The sequence below is a fragment of the Hyaena hyaena genome, unplaced genomic scaffold (assembly GCF_003009895.1).
Source record: "Hyaena hyaena isolate Hyena2069 unplaced genomic scaffold, ASM300989v1 scaffold_1063, whole genome shotgun sequence".
Lineage (NCBI taxonomy): Eukaryota > Metazoa > Chordata > Mammalia > Carnivora > Hyaenidae > Hyaena > Hyaena hyaena.
The window spans coordinates 67,034-89,002 of NW_024081688.1; the positions used below are offsets into that span (position 1 = coordinate 67,034).

Below are 21,969 nucleotides of genomic sequence, written 5' to 3' on the forward strand. Positions count from 1 at the left end.
CTCTTTTAGGGGCACCCCAGAGCACAGAGGGCTGAGAGAAAGGAGGTCTGGTATGGGTATAATGTAGTTCTGCAGTTCTTTGGCTATCAACCCTTAACAAGAAACTCTTGTGCATGGCTGTGCTACATGCTATAAGCACTAGAAGGTGGGAGAATAAGTGACATAGGAGAAAAATCTGGAAAGCTTTAATAGGGGCCCAATTTTGCTAAGGAGTTTAAAAGGGAAGAGCAACTTAGTTTGGAAGAAACAACCAAAGTAAGTATCCTCAGAAGAAATAAGTTACTGGCTCCAGATTAGGACAGCATAGTATGTGGCTGGCAGACCTTTAGGAAACTGAACATCATGGTAATAGCAGAGGATGTGTAATCTCAAGGGAATTGGACAAGTTGCAGGCTCCTTAGGTGAAGGGCCTTTGAGTCTGCAGTCAGAAGTTGGAATGAGAAGTTAAAGGTTATATTGGTTGGTTGGTTGGTTGGTTAGTTAGATTAAGACCTAAAGCAGGGTATAATGGCTCTGTAGGCACTATTCTTTTTAGCTATCAGATAAAGAATATTTAAATGTAGTCTGGTTTACTGAAGACTGGTTTAAGCAAATTTGCCATTTTTAGGTGCTCCTAGTAATTCATTGCTGGTAGGCACTGCAGGTGGACTTTGTGCCTGCCACAGCTGCAGGGGAAGTGATCCAAACTGACTTTGAAAGCCCAAGAGTAAAGCAATGACACCTAGCTAAGTGTCATCATCTCAGTGGAGGTTAAGTGGACAGGTCATGCCCCTACTACTCTTTGAAATGTTCCCCCTCTCTGTGGTCTGACTCCTGAGATGTTTTACAGAGTTTTATGTGTATGCTGGGGCAGAGAATTGTGTCAAACCTTGGGTTTGAATTGAGAAATTATTTCTCCTTTCAGTTATCACCACAACTAGTACAGATGTTGAGTTTCAACATTCATTGCTGAGAAGCATCTTCAACTAGCTCTTATCTCCTTTTCTAATGGGAAAGCAAATGAAATACATGGTGAAAGTTTGAGCTAGTCAAGCCATACCTGCTTATAGCACTGGTGAGGGAGAAGAAGTAGATGTATCTAAAATCTGAACTAGAGCCTCCTTCTCTTGAGGGCCAATATGGACATGCTTATTTGCTTCTCAGGTTTTTCCCCAACTAAAGGGAAATGATCTATAAGATTCTTTGGTGAGAACCATAGCCAGCTGCCAGAGAATAGAAGGACATGTGGGAAAGTTGACACCAGGTTATGCCTTTTATTTTAAATGGCTGCAAAGAGACAGCTTTTCTGATATTGTGTGATCATGGGGTAAGGCATCCCAGACAAAAAGAGCTGATCCCAGACCTAGACTTGAGCCATTGAAACTATTCCTAAGCAGAGTAGATTAGAGATCATTTCAGAGTGTACAGATCTTTAAAGCAGATGGGGCTTCAACATGGCAGAACTTGTCCAACTTGACTTTACCTGTTTAATGAAATACCTTGTCAAGGAGACCAACCCCACAGCTACCCAAGCGGAAGGTAATTTCAAAGCTACTACAAATGAATAATTTAAGCTGCATCATAGAATGTTCTGATACTATGCCCTAAAGAACAAAAAGTATCAGGGCACCTCGGTGGCTCAGTCAGTGAAGTGTCTGACTCTTGATTTCAGCTCAGGTCATGATCTCATGGTAATGAGATGGAGCCCCATGTCTCTCTTTCCCTCTCTCTGCTCCAACCCTGCTCCTATGTGCATGCACACACATGTGCTCTTTCTCTCAAAATAAATAAATAAACTTCTTTTAAAAAGAACAAAAATTATGTCAATGGTAACAAAGAATAACATTTCTTTTTTTAAAAATTTTAAATGTTTTATTTATTTCTGAGAGAGAGAGAGAGAGAGGCAGTGTGAGCAGGAAAGGGTCAGAAAGAGAGGGAGACACAGAATTGGAAGTAGGCTCCAAGCTCTGAGCTAGCTGTCAGCACAGAGCCCAACACAGGGCTCGAACCCATGAACCGTGAGATCATGACTTAAGCCAAAGTTGCACGCTTAGCTGAGTGAGCCATCCAGGTGCCCCAAAGAATAACATTTCTAACTACCTGGCTTTTTAAATGTTCCTTTACACTGAGGCTAGTCAACTTTTCTAATGGAAACCTCTCTTGCTTTTGCTCCTGCATATGTGGTGGCATTGTGGTTGAATAGTCCCAACCCAGTCATCTTGAGGTCCTGCTGACCCCAGTGAGAGAGGGACACCTGGCCTCCTTAGTGGCCAGTGCTAGATATCTCCTTGTGAGTCCTACATGGGCTTTAACAAAAGTAGCCTGGACTTCCTTCTGTGCCTAGTGCAAAAGGATGCAGCTGTCAAAATAAAAATAGCCCCTCAGATTGCTTTCAATGGCAGCAGTGGGGGAGGGAAGATTTGGTAAAATGCTGCTCTTTCAAAGAAAGGCCATAGAACGTTGACCAGCCAATCCTTAAAACAGAGCAAGGAAAATGCACCCTGCCATTATGTTTAGGTAATAGGACACCTCACACCTGTTGTACATGAATGTACCATAAAACAGAAATTTAATGCAATCTCTAATCCACATTAGCCTGCATTGTAGATGGATACTCTTCCTTATATTCAGGAGAAATGGGAGAGGTTCTGTTCTCTGCCCTGCTCCTCTCTACCCTTCCATCCCATAGCTCTTTCTCACTACTCTGAGCTCCATGGTCCTTCTTGTGTGGCTCACACACTGGCCTTTACCACCTATAGCCTTTGCATGTCATAAACATTAGCCCTACCCATGTATGACTGGCCACTTCTCAGGGTCAGTTTTGTTTCAAGAATGAAACGTGCTTCATGTACCCCAATGTTCATAGCAGCACTCTCCACAATAGCTAAAACATGGAAAGAGCCTAAGTGTCCATCAATGGATGAATGGATCAAGAAGATGTGGTTTATCTGTACCATGGCAATGAGAAACAATGAAATCTGGCCATGTGTAGCAACATGGATGGACCTTGAGGGTGTTAATGCTGAGCGAAATAAGTCAGGCAGAGAAGGACAAATATCATATGTTTGCACATATAGGAGGATTAGGAGGAACTTGACGGAGGAACAAGGGGGAGAAGAAGGGGGAAATGGTGGGGGAAAGGGAGAGAGGCAAACCATGAGAGACTCTTGAATGCTGACAAAAACTGAGGACTCATGGATGTGGGGGGGAGGAGGGATGGGCATGGAGGAGGGCACTTGTGGGGATGAGCACTGGGTGTTATGTGGAAACCAACTTGACAATAAACTATTTGTAAAAAATAAATAAATAAATAAATAAAATTTAAAAAAAAGAATGAAACGTGCTTGATTAGGAGGAACCTAATTGAGGACCGTGGGGGAGAAGAAGGGGGGGAAATAGTGGGGGAGAGGGAGGGAGGCAAACCATGAGAGACTCTTGAATGCTGAGAACAAACTGAGGACTGACGGGGCTGGGGGGGGAGGATAAGGGGGGTGATGGGCATGGAGGGGGGCACTTGTGGGCATGAGCACTGGGTATTATATGGAAACCAACTTGACAATAAACCATTAAAAAAATAAAATAAAACAAAGAAAAAAATGAAACGTGCTTGTTTTCATTCTTAAACCACTTTGAGGTCTGATCCCACATAAAGGATGTCATGTTAGGCCCAAGAGATTATGAGTGCTCTTTAGAAAAAGCTTCTTAGGGGGCGCCTGGGTGGCTTAGTCGGTTAAGCGTCCGACTTTCGCTTAGGTCATGATCTCGCGGTTCGTGGGTTCAAGCCCTGCATCGGGCTCTGTGCTGACTGCCAGCTCAGAGCCTGGAGCCTGTTTCGGAGTCTGTGACTCCCTCTCTCTCTGACCCTCCCCTGCTCACACTGTCTCTCTCTCTCCTAAAAATAAATAAAACATTTTAAAAAAAAGAAAAAAAAAAAAGAAAAAGCTTCTTAGCGTTTTCAAAGCTGCAGATTGTGTCCAAGACTGAAGACAAGTGGCAATCTACAAAGTCAGTAACTTACCCTTCAGCAAATTTGTTATTCTATCATAAGCGAAAGAGTCTGAGAACTCATTTGCTTAGTAATCTGCAAAAGAGGACACAAATAATGTTCGAAACAATGCTATGTTCCTCCCTGAGTAGAGAGATGTATTTAAGAAGGGAAACAGTCACCTTCATGCTGAAAAGGTGAGGATGACTCAGGCAGGCGTGCTCATCCAGGCCTAGTAGACAAACAAGAGTGAGCACCGCTCTTCCTACTGGTTCTTGTGAGCTGTTTGCTGACAGCATTCTGCAGTCTGGTCTGTGTGACACTAAATTTGCTGGCAACCTGGGGCTGCCATCAATATAGAGATGATTGACAACAAACCTGCCTTTTTCAATTATTGAATACCTACCAGAAGCACTTAGTGTGTTTCATGTATTGTATCTAATTTCTTTGTTAAAAATGTCCTATCTTAGAGGAAAATTCCTCTGTCCCTCTCTTTTGCAGAGAAAGGAAGAGAACTGAGCACAACTAATGATTTAGAATATTGCAATTCTAAGAAGGTGCTGTCCTGTATCAGGAGCACCTGGGTGGCTCAGTTGGTTAAGCACCCAACTTCAGCTCAGGTCATGATCTCACAGTTCATGAATTCAAACCTACATTGGGCTCTCTTCTGTCAGTGTAAGCCTGCTTTGGATCCTCTGTCTCCCTCTCTCTGCCCCTGCCACATTTGCTGCCCCCTCTCAGAATTAAATAAACATTTTTTTAAAAAAGGGTGCTAGTCTGTATCAGATATCATTTAAATATAGAAGAAAAATTTGACATGCAAAATGAACTTGAAGCCATCAAAATGACTGTGAAATGTCACTGTCTAGACCAGTGTCGGCACACATTTTAATTAAGGGCCAGATAGTAAATATTTTGAACTTCATGTGCCCTAAGTTTCCTGTGACAGTACAGCACTAGTGGTCCCCTATAGCATGAAAGGAGCTATTGACAATGCATAGATGAATAGGCATTACTGTGTCCCAATAAACAGGAGCCTGTTTGCAACTTCTGCCAGCATCTTCCAGGAGCCTGTGTTGGGTCTAAAGCGTAGGGACATTTAGTCCCCAATTTAATGCAGTCCTGAAAATATCTGAGCATTTTGCCTGTCCTCACCTTCGTTACTATATTCCATTGTTAGTGAGACTGGTCACAACATTCTGCTGAGACCATTTAGAGCATGTAGTAAACTAAAGATGGAGACCTAGACCTTAAAGACCACTTGTGTCTGGCCTGTCTGCACTGGGCCATGACTTTGGAGCCAACTACAAGTGCCTCTTGTCAGCCTAGGGCAGGGCTCAAGGGCATACATGGGCCATTCTAACAATTTTTTAAATATAATTTATTGTCAATTGGCTTACATACAACACCCAGTGCTCATCCCAGCAAGTGCCCTCCTCAATGCCCATCACCCAGTTTCCCTTCTCCCCCACCATTCATCAACCCTCAGATTATTCTCTGTATTTAAGAGTCTCTTATGGTTTGCCTCCCTCCCTCTCTGTTCATAACTATTTTTCCCCTTTCCCTTCCCCCATGGTCTTCTGTTAAGTTTCTCAAGATCCATATATGAGTGAAAACATAAGATATCTGTCTTTCTATGACTGACTTATTTTAGAATTAAAATTGTAAAAATAGATCTTCTTTCCCATGCATTTCTTCCTTTACTTAGCAACCATTTATTGATAATCTTTGAAGAGAAGAGTACTGGGATACTGAAGGAGAGATGACTAAGATAGGATTTAGGCATTTAAAGAATTTGAGAGAGACCATCATAAGACAATTATACTACTCTGTGCTGTGGCCTTGATGCCTGTGTGCCAGCCATGCTGTGTGTTGTTGGGGCATTTAGAAAAGGGAGGTAGAGTCAGCCTAAGGTGGAGGGAGATGATGTCAGGGAAGGCTCTGTGCATGTGGCTAGTGGGTTACATCAGGGGAGGTTCCACTAAGGAAGTGCCCCTGGGAGGAGTCCTGAAAAAGACGGGTATTCCAGATATGAAAAAAAAATACTGGGGATAAGAAGGAACCCTGGGGAAAATGGGCAGGAAAGTACAGAACATTTGGAGAGACTCTCAAGCAGCCCAAGTACCTGAGGTTTGGTGGGCTGGGGGAGGTATGCTTAGGAGGTAAGCTGTAGAGAAGTACTGAAGGATTTTGAAGAGGATCTTGTTTACTTTGCATATAGTAAGGAGCCACTGAATACATTTTAGAAGCTGAGGCATATGATCGGATAAAAATTTATCTTTCTATCTTTTACAAGTGGTATTGAAGAATGCTCCTAAAATATCTACTGCTGATTTCTAACCATCCATTTTCAGTCATGGTAATTTTTTGGATATGGTCATTTGTCATTAATATTCATTAAGTAATACTGCAGAATTACTTGGTTTGGAGAGATTACTAAAACTGGCCCTGTTTTCATGAGTCACACTATGTACATCAGCAATGCTCAGATACAACTGAAATCACAGAAGAGGGCTTTCAGTGGTGGATTAGAGCTGGCATGAATCTTCCTCACTACCTTCCCATAACCCACCCATGTTGGCTCACTATGTGTGATGTGCTATGCCCACTTTAGCCTTCATTGAAATAGCCTGAGCAAAAATAAGCATTTGGGTCCTCATCGGTTGATCTGACAAGTCAGATGTATGTCATTTTTTGACTAACCTGAAAGAAGCCAACAGGTGTTGGAGGTTTCTCATTTGCATTTTTTCTCACAAAATCAAACCAAGGGCTAAATCTTGTTTCTCCACTCTGACCTTCCCACCCCTCCCCACCCTATCAAGTACCACAGAGTTCTTGGAAGTTGTTATTTGTAGTAGTGTTTCCTAAATTTAGCTGGTGCAGGAAGAATCAGTGGCAAGTGGGTGCCTTAAGAAAATGCATCTTCAGTTTAGAATCTAGACTCAAAACACTTATTATATAGCACAATGAAAGGATTGTATTTATTTTCTGTGGTGATTTTCTATAGTAATTCCTATGAGATTTTGGCTATGGTATAAACAAAAAGAGAGATGGCCAAGAATCTCACCCCCTGGACCTTATATGTTCTTGTTTATTAATGCCGACTTCCAGTTCTTAGTCCACAGACATACATAAGTTTTTCCATATGTGATCTTTCTGTGGATATAATTTTGTATTATACTTTTTGCCTTTAAAAATGTTATTGGTTTTGTGAAAATTCTTAAATTGAGAAGAAATAATATTCAAAATGTGTGTGCCAGTTACTGGGTTTGACATCCATGCACACAAACTAGGTGGAAATCTTCATATGCTTTCTCTGGAGTGAGACACTCTGTGAAGGAGATGCCTTTATAAAAGAGAATAAGGTTGTTACACCTACCATGTACATCTGAAAATAATTTCAAGTCAGCAATTGCTGTCTCTTGGGTCTGAGACCTTCTCAGTGTGGCTAGGCTAATTTTTTCAGAGTTTACTTTAGGTTTATATGAAAGCACAGAAGTAGTCCAATTCATAGAGACAGGAAGAGAGTGGGGCTTACCAAGCACTGGGGGAAGGGTTAATGGGGAGTTAGTGCTTAATAGGCATAGAGTTTCCATTTGGGAAGAGGAAAAAGTTCTCGAGATGTATGGTAGTGATTAGAATGAGAATATACATGATGCCACTGAGCTGTATACTTAAAATGGTTACAATGGCAAATTTTAGTTATGTATATTTTATGACAATCAAAAAACTGCAGAGGGTGACTGTCTCGAGTGGGAGAGACCTTTGCTTTTTGCAGTGGTATATAAGCTGTGCTCTTCTGATCAAGTGTGGGACAGTCAAACTTAAATCTTTTTAAATTTTGTGGGTTTTTTTGGAGTCAGATTCTTTGGTATTGGGTAAATTAGGTCTTAATAGGGCCCCCAACTTATTTTGCTCAATTTATTCATGGGTGTTAGATGATCAGTGTTAATGGAGTTCTGTGTGTAGGAATTACAGAGTCCCATATCAGCGTGCCACCCTGATATCTTGTAAATGTGATTGTCAAGGAAAAAAAAATGTCATCTCCCTCAGAGGACAATTCCATATTGCTACTGGTATTTGGATGGGATAAGATAAGAAACCCAGGTTTCTAATCAGGTCATTTTTATTAGCAGCTAAAGTAACTTTTCCATCACATAGATTTCCTGATTCTGGCCCCTTAGTGAACTTCATCTTCTATTATGTTTCCTCTTAGGTTGTGAATAAGTCCTTACAGAAAATAGTTATATTCTATAACTGGTTTTTGTTAGTTTTCCTTGGAGAAAGAAAACAGCTTCTGAAGGGCTTGATCTTTCTTTAGAAAAGTAGAATGTCAGCTAGGCTCTTCAGAAGCCTCTTACGTTTCAGAAAGAAAAGAACAGTGAATTTTAGAAATTGTACTTGAAACAAGCGAGAGTTTGATCTCTTTTACTAGTCCTGAAATCAGAATCTTTGCCCTGCTTTTCAAGTACTTGTCTATGTATCGTTTTAAGTGTAATCTTTAGTTTCAGCCCCAAAGAAAGGCAAAAACCTTACTTTTGGTGGTTACTATGCTTGTTGAAACAGAAAACAGAAAAATATTAGAACTTTTGAGAATATGGACTTAGCTTTAAACTTTGTTCAAGAAGAATATTTTGGAATACTTTCTAAACTTTCTTCTCACTCAATTGATGTCTATCGTGTCTTTCAAAACCTAACACAAAGCTTTACCCAAAAAGCTTTTTGGATGATCCCATTGAAGTCTAACCTCTTTCCTGTATTTTCTTAATGTTTTTTCCATACTGTGTAATATTAATTGATGTATTGCTTGTTATTATGAATATTCAGTATGTTTGTGGTCAGTGTAAATATGAGGATTTTTCTTAATTCTTTGCATTTTTCCTCCCTCTGGATCCCATATTATCAGTATTAATAGCATTCTCAGGATGTGTTAAGCCATTCAAAAATGCCATGTAGTCAAGAGAAATTATCTGCTCTTTCTTTGTACCTCGTAGAAATCATGACAGTCTTAAAGCATAGACTGAGCCCCTTTCCTTTAACGGAACTGTTTTTGTATTCTTGGGACAGCAGCCTGAATTGAAAATCTCAAACTTGATGCTTACTAGCTCCATAAAAATTTAATGGTAGTTGGCTTTCCACCAATCACTTTTTAAAACATTATGGAATTATTTTAATAATAATTTTATTTCAAAGAAGATAATAAACTTTAGTTTTATTTATTTTTTTAGCTTTAGAGATAATATGTAGGAGTAAATATCACATAGTAAATGCTATACTAATGAAAACATTTCTGTTAATTTTTTTTAATTCCAGTATAGTCAACATAGTGTCATATTAGTTTCAGGTATACAATATAGTGATTCAAGAATTCTATACATCTTACTCAGTGCTCATCATTGATAAATGTATTGTTAATCCACTTCATCTATTTCACCCATCCCCCCCACCTCCCCTCTGTAATATTTTTATTACTTATGATTTTTTCAAATTGTTCTAGAGTTTTTTTGCAGAATGAGTTGTTTGTTACTTTTATTTTGTTTGCTATGCTTTCCATAATTTATCTAAATGCATTGTGCCCTTTATCTCTGTCTCTACAAACCTCAACATTAGAAAATGGTTTTTTTGACGGGTTCTATTAATACTAGGATAATTTTAAGTCTATCCAGCTTTCTTGTAACACTGAGGTACTTAATAGTGTCAGCACTCTTGCTGCTTTCTGAATTACTAATTAACTGTCATGAATTGTACACATGTGCAGGCATCTGAAGGCTTTTTTCAGGTACTTTATGTTCTGCAGTCTGTGGCCTCCAAGAGAGATACTTTTCGTGCTTTGTTAATGACTAAGCCAAGATAAATAGATGTTCTTGGGTGGTGAGCAGCTGAACACTTTTGACAGTTTTGACTCCTTTCTTTATAGTATTTGCATAGTTTGTTCCCTATGTGGACAGGCAGGAGACTGATGTCTGGAGCTTGTACAGGGAGTGTGCCCTTCCATGGCATGGCTAAAAGTTCAGTTCCCTTGTTTTAGTGGTCATCAGGTTAAGGCATGGTAACTTTACAATATTTTTATTCTCTTGTAGTATTCTTATAGTATGACCTTCATGTTAATTGATTTTCATCTTGTTCAACAGATATTTAGGGAGTGTTTACTATGTGCCAGAATGGGTTATTGTTGTTCTGTTTTTGAGAGAACATGATTTTGTGTTTTATATTTTCTCTGTCCTTCCTTAAGAGTAGGGGATCCCCAAACTTGTGGCTGAGAGCTACTTTGTTCCTCCTTAGAAGCTTCACAGATGGGAAGCTGTAGCTGCCACATGCCCATCCCAGTTAGTGAGGGTGAGGAGCCCAGCATGGCTGAAAGTCACCTCCTCATCATCTGTGGGCACGGAGGGAAGGATACCCTTTGCCATCTAGCTGCAATTTTCTCCTGCTTTATAGGGCCAGCATCTTTTTCTTTTTTGCATTAGGCACCAAAAAGGGGAATATGACGCCACTCACAGAATACCTAAAGGAAGTGAAATACTTTCCAGTCACACTGCTGTTGGCATTTATAGTTTAAGACCTGTTTAGCCTCCTCTTCTGTCCATTCTCTTTCTTTTCTTTATTTTTTTCTTTCTTCCCATCATATGGACTGGGCTGATTTTGGATTCTGTTAGAATTAGGTGGCTGTCAGTCAGCATGTGTAACAGGCAGCCATTTTTATATCCTATGTTAGAAGGAATCCACCTCAGCATCCTTGATTGATTGAAGTTACTCAGACTAGGACAGGTACAGAGGAAGGGAGCATGGAAACCTGAGAATCCTTCACATCCCTCTGGAAGTATTAGACTGAAAGAGATTGGAGGAAGTATGTGGGAGGAAAGAATTTAATAAGCTTCCTTGGGCCCAGTCCATGGACAACTCTCACTTAAGAGTAAAAGAAAAAAGTAAATGATGAGTCATCTCAATGACAGGTGTATGAAATGATCAGCATGTGTATCTATATCAATAAGCTTGTTAGGCCTTGATGGAGGGAAGGAGTTAAATTATTTTTTTTTACAGTATCATTTCCTTTTCCATTTTAAATCACTTATTTAATATGTCTTTGGGTTTGGAGGTGGTTTAGAACTTCAGACAACTGCCTTAATATTTACAGCAGAGCACAGTGCCCAGAGTCCAGGGAAAAGTGAGGATAGAGACAAAAGGAGACAATTAGGAATGGCAAAATGAAAGTTAAATGAGGGAGAAATTGCTGCTTCACCATCTTCTTCTAGCAGCTGATTCTTAAACTTTACTCTTGACATGTTAATGCATGTTTGGTCTCATGCTGAAGTGTTCTCATATGGATTAGCAGTGGTAAAACTCATCTTTTTTAAGAGCTTTTGTTGGAAGATGTAATGATTGACTCAAAGGTGGAAAAAATAATGACTGTGTATAAGAATTAAACAGGGAAAAAAATTTTTCTGACCTCTCATAATAGTGGGAGACAGCGAGGGGAATTTTAGCTCTCAGATCTTAGTTACAGACAGCTGATTCTACTCTGAGCCAGTTTAAGCAGGAAGGGGTTTATTAAGAGATAGTTGAGAGCTTTATGGTCTCCTCAGAAGAGCTAGAGAAACAGGCTTTCAGCTGAAGTTAAAGGAACAATACTCAGACCACATCACACAACTGGCCCAGTGAGATCTGCTGCCACATCTCCCCGCCTACCCCCAGTACCACCTGCCTCTGCTACCACCTGCACCTGCCACGCAGGTGCTTTTTACCCATCTGACTCTTCCCATGTCCTGTTTCCAAATCCACCTCAGGTAGGTGTGTCAGGTGATGCAATCAGGTCCTGAGTCTACACCCTAATAGCAAAGGAGGTTGAGAAACAGTTTACATGGATTCTGTATTGGAATAGTGGGATTCACAATGTCGGGAATTATTGAAATGTGGAAGTCTGGAAGGGTTGGGGCAGCCACAATGTTCCTTATAAGACTACATTAGCAAATACAACATAGAAATGCCTCACAATATGAGTTAACAGTAAAATTTTCATCAACTGCAAAAATATTCCAACTCTAGAAGACAAGTTCCTTTATGGCTTTATTTGTTGAGGGTCTTGTGGTAGTCTGTACCATGATTCTACATATTTCTCCTTCATTTAGTCTCTTAGGTTGGTTATTTTTCTAGTGTTTGCTGTGTTTCTTCCCCTACTTATTATCCTTGACATGGTGGAAGGATCCCATCAAATTAGACTATCAAAGAAGGAAGGTTTTAAAAATCATTCATTTAAGTCCTCATAGAGCCATATTCTTTTGAAGAAGTTGCTGAGATTTCTAGATTTTGTACTTTTACTTAACTTTGAAGACCTTTGGAACTATACTTTAAACCCCTCTGAAGAAGAAACAGCTAGGTTTTAAATAAAACAAATTTAGCATGAGTTTTTATACCACAAATTTACACAGACTTTTTAAAATAGATTTTTATGGAGACCTATGCGAAGTTCATTTTTCTTTCAAGTTGGGCCATTCTTTTTAAAAAATATATTAGTTTAGTACACAAACTTTTACTCTTTTGAAAAGCAAGCCAAATATATCAAAATATTTTACATGTGTAAAGTTCCTACTAATGCATCAGTGAAATTGTAACTCTAATTATTAAAATATGATAGAGAAAACTGTAACATAACATTTTATGTAATATAACATAACAGTTTTTAGTTAGCTTGTTAAAGTTTTTACTCACAAGTACTTCATTTTTTGGCCAGTCAGGATTCTAAATGAAATAGATTTTTTAAATGCTGAATATGCCAATAAGCATCTGAAATGATAGTTTTGAAACTTGTTGACACTTACTGGAAAGCATTCAATTATTTCACTTGTTTGATAAACCTTGTCTAAATCTACAAGCTGTTTGCAAACTAGAGCATAAATATTTGTAGGTATGGTCACGGAGAATAACTAGGAACCTTAATTAAATAGTTTTTCCCTGGTTCCTTGGCAACAAAAGATGAGTGAAAAACTTCTCCTTTTTACTTTTTATTTTTTGGCTGGAGTAAATAGTTCCCTTAAATATTTTTCTCCACTAAGTATCGTCTTTTTATTTAATTTTTTTATATCATTCTACAGGGAGTTAAATACCTGTGCATTCCAGCAGCGGATTCACCGTCTCAAAACCTGTAAGTTGCTTTTTTTCCAATATTTTTTGGAGATATTAAAAATGAATAAGGGACAGTAAAGTAAAGGACTGTGAAATCATTGGAACCAATGGGATGCTTGATGCCATGCGCAGCTGCTGCCCCACAGGGGAAGTAACAAGGCCCATAAGAGGTCTGTGATGCCAAGTTATGCAGAACTGTAGCTGGAGGCACGCTTCTTGTTTGCCATTCCTTCAACTATATAACACTGACTGATGGGATGTCTATAAAAGCCTAATGTCTAAAAAGGATGCCTCAAACTGAAATTTTAGCATGTTCATCTTTTCTCCAGAAGCAAACCCTTAAAGAAACTTTTGGGTTTTGTCAAAGAAGCACTGTCCAATAGAAATAGAATATAGACCACAAATGTAAGCCATGCAGGTAATGTTAAATTTTCTAGGAACCACATTAAAAAGAGTAAAAAAGAGGGGCACCTGGGTGGCTCAGTCAATTAAGCATCCAACTCTTGGTTTCATCTCAGGTCATGATGCAACGGTTCGTGGGTTCGAGCCTACTGTTGGGCTCTGTGCTAACAGTGCAGAGCCTGCTTGAACTCTGTCTCTCCCTCTCTCTCTGACCCTCCCCCGCACACATTAAATAAATAAATAAACTTTTAAAAGCGTAAAAAAGGAAACAGGTGACAATTTTAATAATGTTTTATTAAACTAGCATATCCAAAATACTGTCATTTCAACATGTGACTGATATAAAACAAAAGTGAGAGTTTTTTTACATCCTTTTTTTCCATACTATGTCTTCAAAATCTGGTTGCTTTTTTATACTTACAACACATCTCAGTTTGGACCAGCTTCCTTTTAAATGTTCAACAGCTGCATGTGGCTAGTGGCCACGAAATGGGACAGCATACCTCTAAAGGCTGTCTGAGTTGAATGAATAGGTCTTTCTGGTTTAGGAAAGTTCGGTCCTCTATTTCATCACAGCTGAATACATCTTTGATATCCTTATAAAGAGAAATTCATAATTGCTGTCCTTTCCAGATCACAGTTGTATGGAGGCCCATGGGGTCAGGCTTTGGTAAAATGGGGGGCAGGGCTTTGAAGACCCACAGCAGCCAGGCTTTAACATTCACACTCTTTGGTGTCCTCAAGTGGCCTAGAAAGACCATGATGTTGGGGGGAAGGAGGGATTGGTGCCTGGGTGACTTAGTCAGTTAAGTGTCTGACTCTTGGTTTTGGCTCAGGTCATGGTCTCATGGTTTATGAGACTGAGTCCCAAACAAAGCCTGCTTGGGATTCTCACACTCCCTCTCTCTATACCCCCTCTCTTTGTCTCTGTCTTTGTCTCTGCCTTTCTCTACCTCTCTCTCAAAATAAATAGATAAACTTAAAAAAAAAAAAAAGACCACAATGTGGAGTAAAATTTTACTGAAGCATGAATTTGAACCTTGCAGGCTAAGACACTGGGGATAAATAAAGTACTTAGCCATTCAGTGCCTACAGTAGATACCAGCCTCTGCTTCTCAGGCTGGCCTTGTGCTTACATTGCAGGTCAAACATAACAACCCTGCTAGAATTATATGTTACTGCATTTTATCTGGAAAGTTATAAGCTATGGTGATGTTTGCAAATTTGGGAGCCCACATTCTTGTCAGGATTCGTCCTTAATGATTCTTAAACCCTATTGCCTACAAATTTTACATATTGGAATTACAGACCATATAATCTTATGTTTAGTATCTCAATTGTCCATCTTCTCAAAAACTATCAAATACTGGAACATTAGCCAATCTTGATTTTTCATTGCTGGAGAGCAATGAAATCACAGGTTACATAATTATTTTGTGAAATCTACCTGTTTGAAGAAAAAAAAAAGGGGGGCTAGAGTCAGATGGGTTGATATAGGGAAGGGTGGGGATGGTATAGGACAGGGGACAGATGGTATAGGATTAGATGAGAAAAGGGCAGGGGTAGATTTGAAGCAGGGACAAATATGTTCTACATAGGCCTTTTTTAATACTAACTGTCCATATTTCACAGAAAAAGTCCATTTTTAAGACTGAGGATGATGGAGGAAAGATTTTACTAGGGTCACTAGGAAAACAGTAGTAGCTTAGGTCTAGGAGGAGAAGACGCACCAGAGAACTTCCTTGGTTACTAGTCGTGTCAAGAAACAGAAGTGGTTGGAAGGGCATGGTGTATACGGAAGGAAGTGAGCCACTGCCTTTCTCTGGAGACCACAGCAATCTTCTGCCCATGTTTTGGTGGCTATTTTTAGAATGGTTGCTTTGCTCTTATCTCAAACTGAGATTCTAACATACTGTTGAACTTGTCAATACCTGATTGGCAATATGACTTTCTGGGGGAATCAGATTATAACACATCCTGGGCATTTGTTGTGAAGGAAGGTAGCCACATGTACTTGATTGCCCCCAGGACATTTTAGCTTTGCTAGGAGCCAAGCACTGTGTTTGATGTCCACTGACTGACTTACCAAATGAAGATTGAGCATTGAGTGGTCTTGCACTATATAGACAAGTAGTAGACCTTTATGTTAGATATCTTAAATTTAAAGCTAGTAGCATCTACCTTGAGCAAGTCTTTTAAACCCATCTGAACTTGTTACCTCGTGTGAAAAATATGCCTTGAGGATTTTTGGAGATCAGATCACATGTGTGAAAGAGTTCTTTAGGAACTCTAAGCACTTTTGAAAATAAGAATATATGTTTACTCTCTTAAAAGTGTATTCATATATCTTGAGAGTTACAAAATAAGATAGTTGAAATAATAAAGTTTTGGTGCTCAGGAGGCCCACTTCAGTGGGAGATTTGGATGATTTGCTTACATGAAAAGACCAGATTGACAGAAAAGACTACATTGACAGAAAATGTAGCAGCAGCTTCTCTGAGGTCCAAGGTCTCATGGGTCAGTTCAGGTCTTCTGGCAAACCAGCTCAAACACAGTCACCTCGAGTCCAGAGGACTAGCCTGTAAGATTTGAATTTGTTCTCTTCTGTCCCAAATATGTGTGGAGGTCTTGTTAAGAAGTGTGATTTGCCTTTTTAACCATATCCTTATATCTTGGGGAAACTGTAGGGTGGGATATCGGGTTTCAATAGGTAGTTACTGTAGCACCCATGTTTGGGGCTAATGACAGAAAGAACTTGAGGAGAACGTGCCACTGCTGCTATGTTAAGGGAAGTCCTACAGCTATACAATCTCTGTTTCAATTGGAAAATAAAGTTAAGGCCATAACTCATTGAAAGGCATAAAAGCCAGCACTCACCCATTGAGAGTTATGGTCATAGGCACGCATGTGATTCTTTGGGACAACTTTTATTTTTAATCCATTAGTAATAGCAAATCTTATGCATAAGTAAGACTTTGGGCACATCAATGCCCATGAGTTTATAAATATTTCTTGCTCTATTAAAATTACATGGAATTGTGGAGTTAAGTTTAGAATTTGAGTGTACTGTGTATGTTAAGAGACAGCCTATGAAATAGCTTGAGTTTCTCTTTGCCTGTTACAAATGTTTCATTGGAAGTGTAATATACCTTTTAACAGCAAGCATGCTTTCAGGATATAATTAGACTATTAGCCATTGGCAAATAATCACTTCAGGTAGCCTGTGGTCATTACTCACAAAATATTAGGAACATATAGCTGACAGTGAACCTTCACTTTCTGTACCCTCAACCAATGTAGATAGTCAGGAGATAAACACTCTGGTAAAAAAAAAAGCAAGAGAAATCATGTCCATCACTTGGAAAATATGTTCTGGGTAACTCAAACAATTAGAACTAGTAGTTCTTTAGTCTAGATGCCTGACTATTTTAATTACTGATGCCTGAAAATTCTTATATTTAATGACAGTAAATTCTAGAAAATTGTATCGCTTGCCATTTTAAACAGATTTTTTAAATTATTTCAACTTTATATGTAATTTAAAGTTTTATATACTAAATCTTACCCCACAAACCCCTATACCAACAGGAATTCTTCTTGCTAATTATGCTTAGTAAGAGGTTTGTGACCTTTTGAAACTAACTGCTTTCACTTGGCATTCAGTGCTTGTAAACTGCCAAGAAAGGTCAATTTGCTGTCTTGGCTTTAATCCTCACAAACTCCCCCTCTGATCTTCCAGGAACTTAAAATGCAGAAACCTGGTTGAGATAACATTAACACATTAAAATTTTAGCTCAGTTCCCCAACCACCTTGCCTTTCAAACTCAGGAAATGTGAAAGTTCAAGTTCTCATAGTTGTAATAACCCCACAGACCCAGGCTGGGGTGTTTTGCATGATTTGTCACAATTAGAGGCATCCTAGAGTTTGTATCAAATGCATAAGCTACATGATCTCTGATCGGCTGGTGTGGGGGGGGGGTGTGAATTGAGGCTTTTAGAAATACTTGCTTTTGGTTTCTCTCTGTACTTTCTTATGCAAGTCACTTTAACCTCACTTCTCATCTTTAAAATACCTATCTCACACAATTCTTGTAGTATTAGGTTAGATAAGTGAAAGTATTTTTATGAACTGTAAGCAATTCCAGAAATAAGATTATATTTGCTAGTCAGTAAGGAGTATTAATGTATTTTGAGAGTGAATTATTGGATATATAGTAAATCATTTATTAATTCTTATTTTAATATTTATTAAGTTGGTGTTTTGTATTTACATATTGTTAAGGGAATAATTACCCTTTTTAAAATCTTCTAATGTCAAGTACAGGAGAGTTTGGTCTGTGCTGTAGAGTTGGTGGCATTGCATCATTGCTGTAGAACCTTTGTGACATTCAGTGGTTTGGGTATCGAGCAGGTCTCTAAATTTCTTGAGGTTTTGTGGGGAGAAGAGGTAATTAGCACTACAGAAAGCTTATATTTAGAGTACCGGTAAAACTTCCTTGCCTTATTCCACCTCTCTATCTTTTTGTGTATGTTTTCTTTAGTTTAACTGATGTCTTCTGTATATCCAACTCTCTCTCTCACTTACAGTTTTTCTTTGTTTTAATTATTACAAAGAAGTTTTGCAAAATCAAAGCTAGATGGGCCCTTGAAGTGCTGAGGTCCTATTTCCAGACAGATGCATACACACTTGAGCATACACATGCACACACACACACGCACACACACACTCACATACGACTCCTGAGGACTTTGTAGCCCACAGGAATGAGAAATACACAGAGTACTCAGGATATTGAGTTTTTTATAAGACTTCATTTATTGAATTTAACTATATTTTAGTCTTAAACTTTGTTTTCCTAGTTTTTCTAGTGTTCAATTATTCTTTGTGAAATGATGTTATAGTAGATGGTAGAGAGGTTTTTATTTTGTTTTTAAAATGACCTTATGTGGCAAAATGAAAAGCATGATAAAATAAAAATACCCTTCAATTAAAAAATGTTTAAATGCAGGAAATATAAAAGTTGGGGATCATTGATATAAATACGAGTTGGTTGTATGTGTTAAATGCTGTGCACTGATGGAGCTGCTCTGCCAGTGTCTGTACTGGTGGAGAATGTTCCTTCCTGCTTGCTTCTGGGTTGGGTGAGAGTGTTCTGGCTGAGGGGGCCTACATGGATTCTGCCCCAGAAGGAAACAGCTCTGTGATCTGAGTTCACCTTCCAGAGCCCAGGCTCACTCAGGTAGTACATTCCACCCATTTACTTTTTGCTTTATCTTTTTAAGTATTCCTTTTTCAGGAAAAGAAGAAAATATAAGAGTGCTTGCCTTTCCTGTTTTTTCCTGCTTTGCTTTCATACACAATACATGTGCACAGACATGTACACGTGTATACAAATGAACACATGTATACATATGTGGGAAGGAGAAGTGTCCTCAGTCTCATGGCTTTGCTGTCAGTATAGCCTGGTCTGATACTGCTGGCTTTGGAGTAAGCCCAGTTCCCTGAGCTCCTGCTCATATAAGCAGAGTCCTCAGCAGGACAGAGCTACCTCAGATTCCACAGTGGGGAATCACAGCTTCCAAATCTAGCAGTGTTGGAGTGAACACTCACTGTTCAGCCTCAAAAGATGGTCATGATGTAGTGTAGTTTTGCTAGATCCCACCCACTAATGTTTTTGTGCACTCTCTGAAGGTCAGGAAAACCTGGCTGGTCCTGGCTCTTGGCCTCTGGACAGAGAGAGAGAGAGGAGGCTGCTCAAGAAGTACAGTAAGCATAGACTGAGGAAGAGGAGGAAGGGCAACAGTGGCAGCTGCAGGTCTGTTTGCTGAGCCCTCATGGGGGACATGTCTCCTCTGAAGTGCCCCTCTGCTCTACCCAAGGTGTCTTCTTCAGATTGTTGGCAGCAGCAACCACTGTTAGGTGAGTTTGTGACACACATGTAGGTCAATGAGCCCCCCAGCTTTCCTCCAACTGAACTTACTCTGTATGTGTGTGGAAGTGAAGGTACAAAATGAAGAGCAGGAATAGGGAACATGTGTTCATTGAAACAGTCTGTGGTGGGATGATGCTTGAGATATGTGCTTCTGCTTCACATCAGAGAATTGGGCAACAAGGGCCAGAGTCGCGGGTATTTCCCGCTGTGGAGGAGGGAGTTTAATGACCAGTGCTAGAGCTTATGTCATCAGCTTCCCTGGAAATAACCCCCACTCCCTGCAACACACCAAAGCAGTAGTGAATGCGCCTGCCTCCTGGCTTTACTTGGAAAAGGCATTTCTAGGAATGCCTGCTTGGTGTGGCCTCCTGCCTAATAGTGTTTATGAGTCAAGTTTTGTGGTGGGACTTTAAGTCATCCCTTCGCTAGCATCATTACATTCCTGGGCTGGGCTGTGAGCCACCCTCTCACAGATGTCTGCCGTGAGGTTCCTCAGCCCTTGCCTCAACACAGTGATAGACAGGTACCATTTGTAGGTTTGTCTTAGACTTAAGGGTGATGCAGTTAGAACTAAAACAGGAAAGGGTTGGCAGGGAGCAGAGTGGGGGTACCTCCTCATGAATTTCTTGGCCCCTCGGCCCTTTCATGTACTCTCTCTGGGCTCTTGCAGGTCTGCATGTTACTCTGCTGACCGTACTCCACTCTACACTGTTTATTCTGAGAAGAAGCAAACTGACTTTTGAACCCAGATACACCCTACAATATTTAAGACCCAGGTTTCATCATGCATGTGGTTTTTGACATGCAGGTATAAAAGCCAAATATAAGCAGTTGTTCCCACTCTCAGGTTTCAGTAAAGGGATTCATTTGTTGTCATTTTGCAAGTTCTTGGTGAGCTCCACAGCACTGCCCATGTTTCCCTAAAACAGTAAGTCCTACCCACTTAGAATGACACTGTTAACTTTCATGGCACTCAGGCTTTGCAGTGTGTTCTGGGGCAGTCTGTGGCTTCTTCACTAAACTGGCAACTGTCATTCATATCTAGATTTATTTTTCCTTTTCTGGTTACTGTGTTCTTCTGTGCTTCTCTTGTCTCAGATGCAACTCTGCTTGACTAGAAGAAGACCCATAAACAGGCATGAGCATGGGCTGCAGGCATGGAGAGGACTTTCAGTACCCTTGGATACCCCAGTATGGCCGACCTAGTGGACAAACATGTGCTCCCTCTAGCCATGCCCCTCAGCTGCCAGGCTTCAGTCAGGGGTGAGCCTTGGGTTCTGGGAAGCCTGCCCTGGTCCTGGGATCTATAGTCAGACCCACCCCACCCTCTGGAATGTCTGCCATATGCAGTGACCTACAGAAGAGGACAGGCTGTACTGTGTAAACCATGAAGCAAATGGCAGAAGGGCAGCTTATATCCACTCTGAGGCCAGATGAATTGGCTCAATGTTGTTAAAACTGTTGAATTGGCTGCTGATACCAGGTCGATTGTATTTGACCATAAGTAGCAGAGTGTCTGATTGATAATGTTTTAAGTTATAAAGAGATTTAGTCTAAGCCTTGACCAGAAAACTTGGTAATGCTTGCTCCCAGGGCTGGGCATCAGTCCCCTGAGGTCTCTCTTTGTATCCTTGCTGCCTTTCCACACCAGGGACTTATCACCAGTGGTTACAGAGCAGCTGATATAGCTGTAAGCATGACACTAACTTCCAGTTTCCTAACAGAAATCTGAAGCAGAGATAGATAGCTTCCCTTTCATCAGGAAGGGAAAACTTTTCCAGAAGTCCCCACCCCACAACCTTTTCTTTAGTTCTCCATGGCTGGAATTAGAGGTAGGATGGACTATTCTGACAAACTACTGCCCCAAACAAAATCAGTGCAACTCAAGATGTCTGCTACAGTTTTCCTACTTCAAAATCAGAAAACTTCACTGCAGACTGTTTTTGCTTGAGAGATGGGAAGCTCTAACAGCACTGAGCCTTCACTCTTGCCTACAGTGCCTTGCCCTTGGGCCAGGCTTCTGCCAGTCGTATCACCGTGCCCGCATTTCTTCATCCTTCTGTGTACTCAGCTTCACTGCCTGGCTTCTATGAGCTTCTGCTTTACAATTCTGTCTGAGGTCTTCTTCAGTATTGACAGTTCAAATTTCAGGAATTACAGCAGAAATCTTTTCTTGCCTGCTTAATACCAAGCCAGTGTTTGCGAGTAGAGTTGCAATGTCTTGAGTTATTTTATAAGTTTATGTATGGGAGCATTTGTGCCTGGGAAGGTTAGCAAAGGCATGTCTTTCAATATGCTGATAGTTAGAAATTTTAGGTAAGAATCTGGATTCCTTGGGTTAGACACCAAAAACTTTCCATGTTTAGTGACATCATGCCTTATGGGTAGGATGTGGAATATGTATATGTATGCATGAGCATTGACACTTTCCTGTATTGCCTCTTTGTCTTAATCTAGCTGGGCACCTACACTTAAGTTGCTAAGCTTCTTCTGCTTTCAATACCTGGCTGAATTTGTTACCTGGCCACACCTGAATTTCTGCATTCAATA

The 21,969-nt window shown here is 40.0% G+C and overlaps 1 protein-coding gene across 2 annotated transcripts in view; it reads left to right on the forward strand.

The window, feature by feature from the left end:
• Positions 1-21,969, forward strand: part of DUSP22 (dual specificity phosphatase 22) — a 65,091-nt gene that overhangs the window by 35,955 nt on the left and 7,167 nt on the right. For both annotated transcript variants that reach the window (XM_039222098.1, XM_039222099.1), the window contains exon 4: positions 13,054-13,103. In XM_039222098.1, the coding sequence (XP_039078029.1) occupies positions 13,054-13,103 (50 nt within the window). The remainder of the gene's footprint in view (positions 1-13,053; positions 13,104-21,969) is intronic.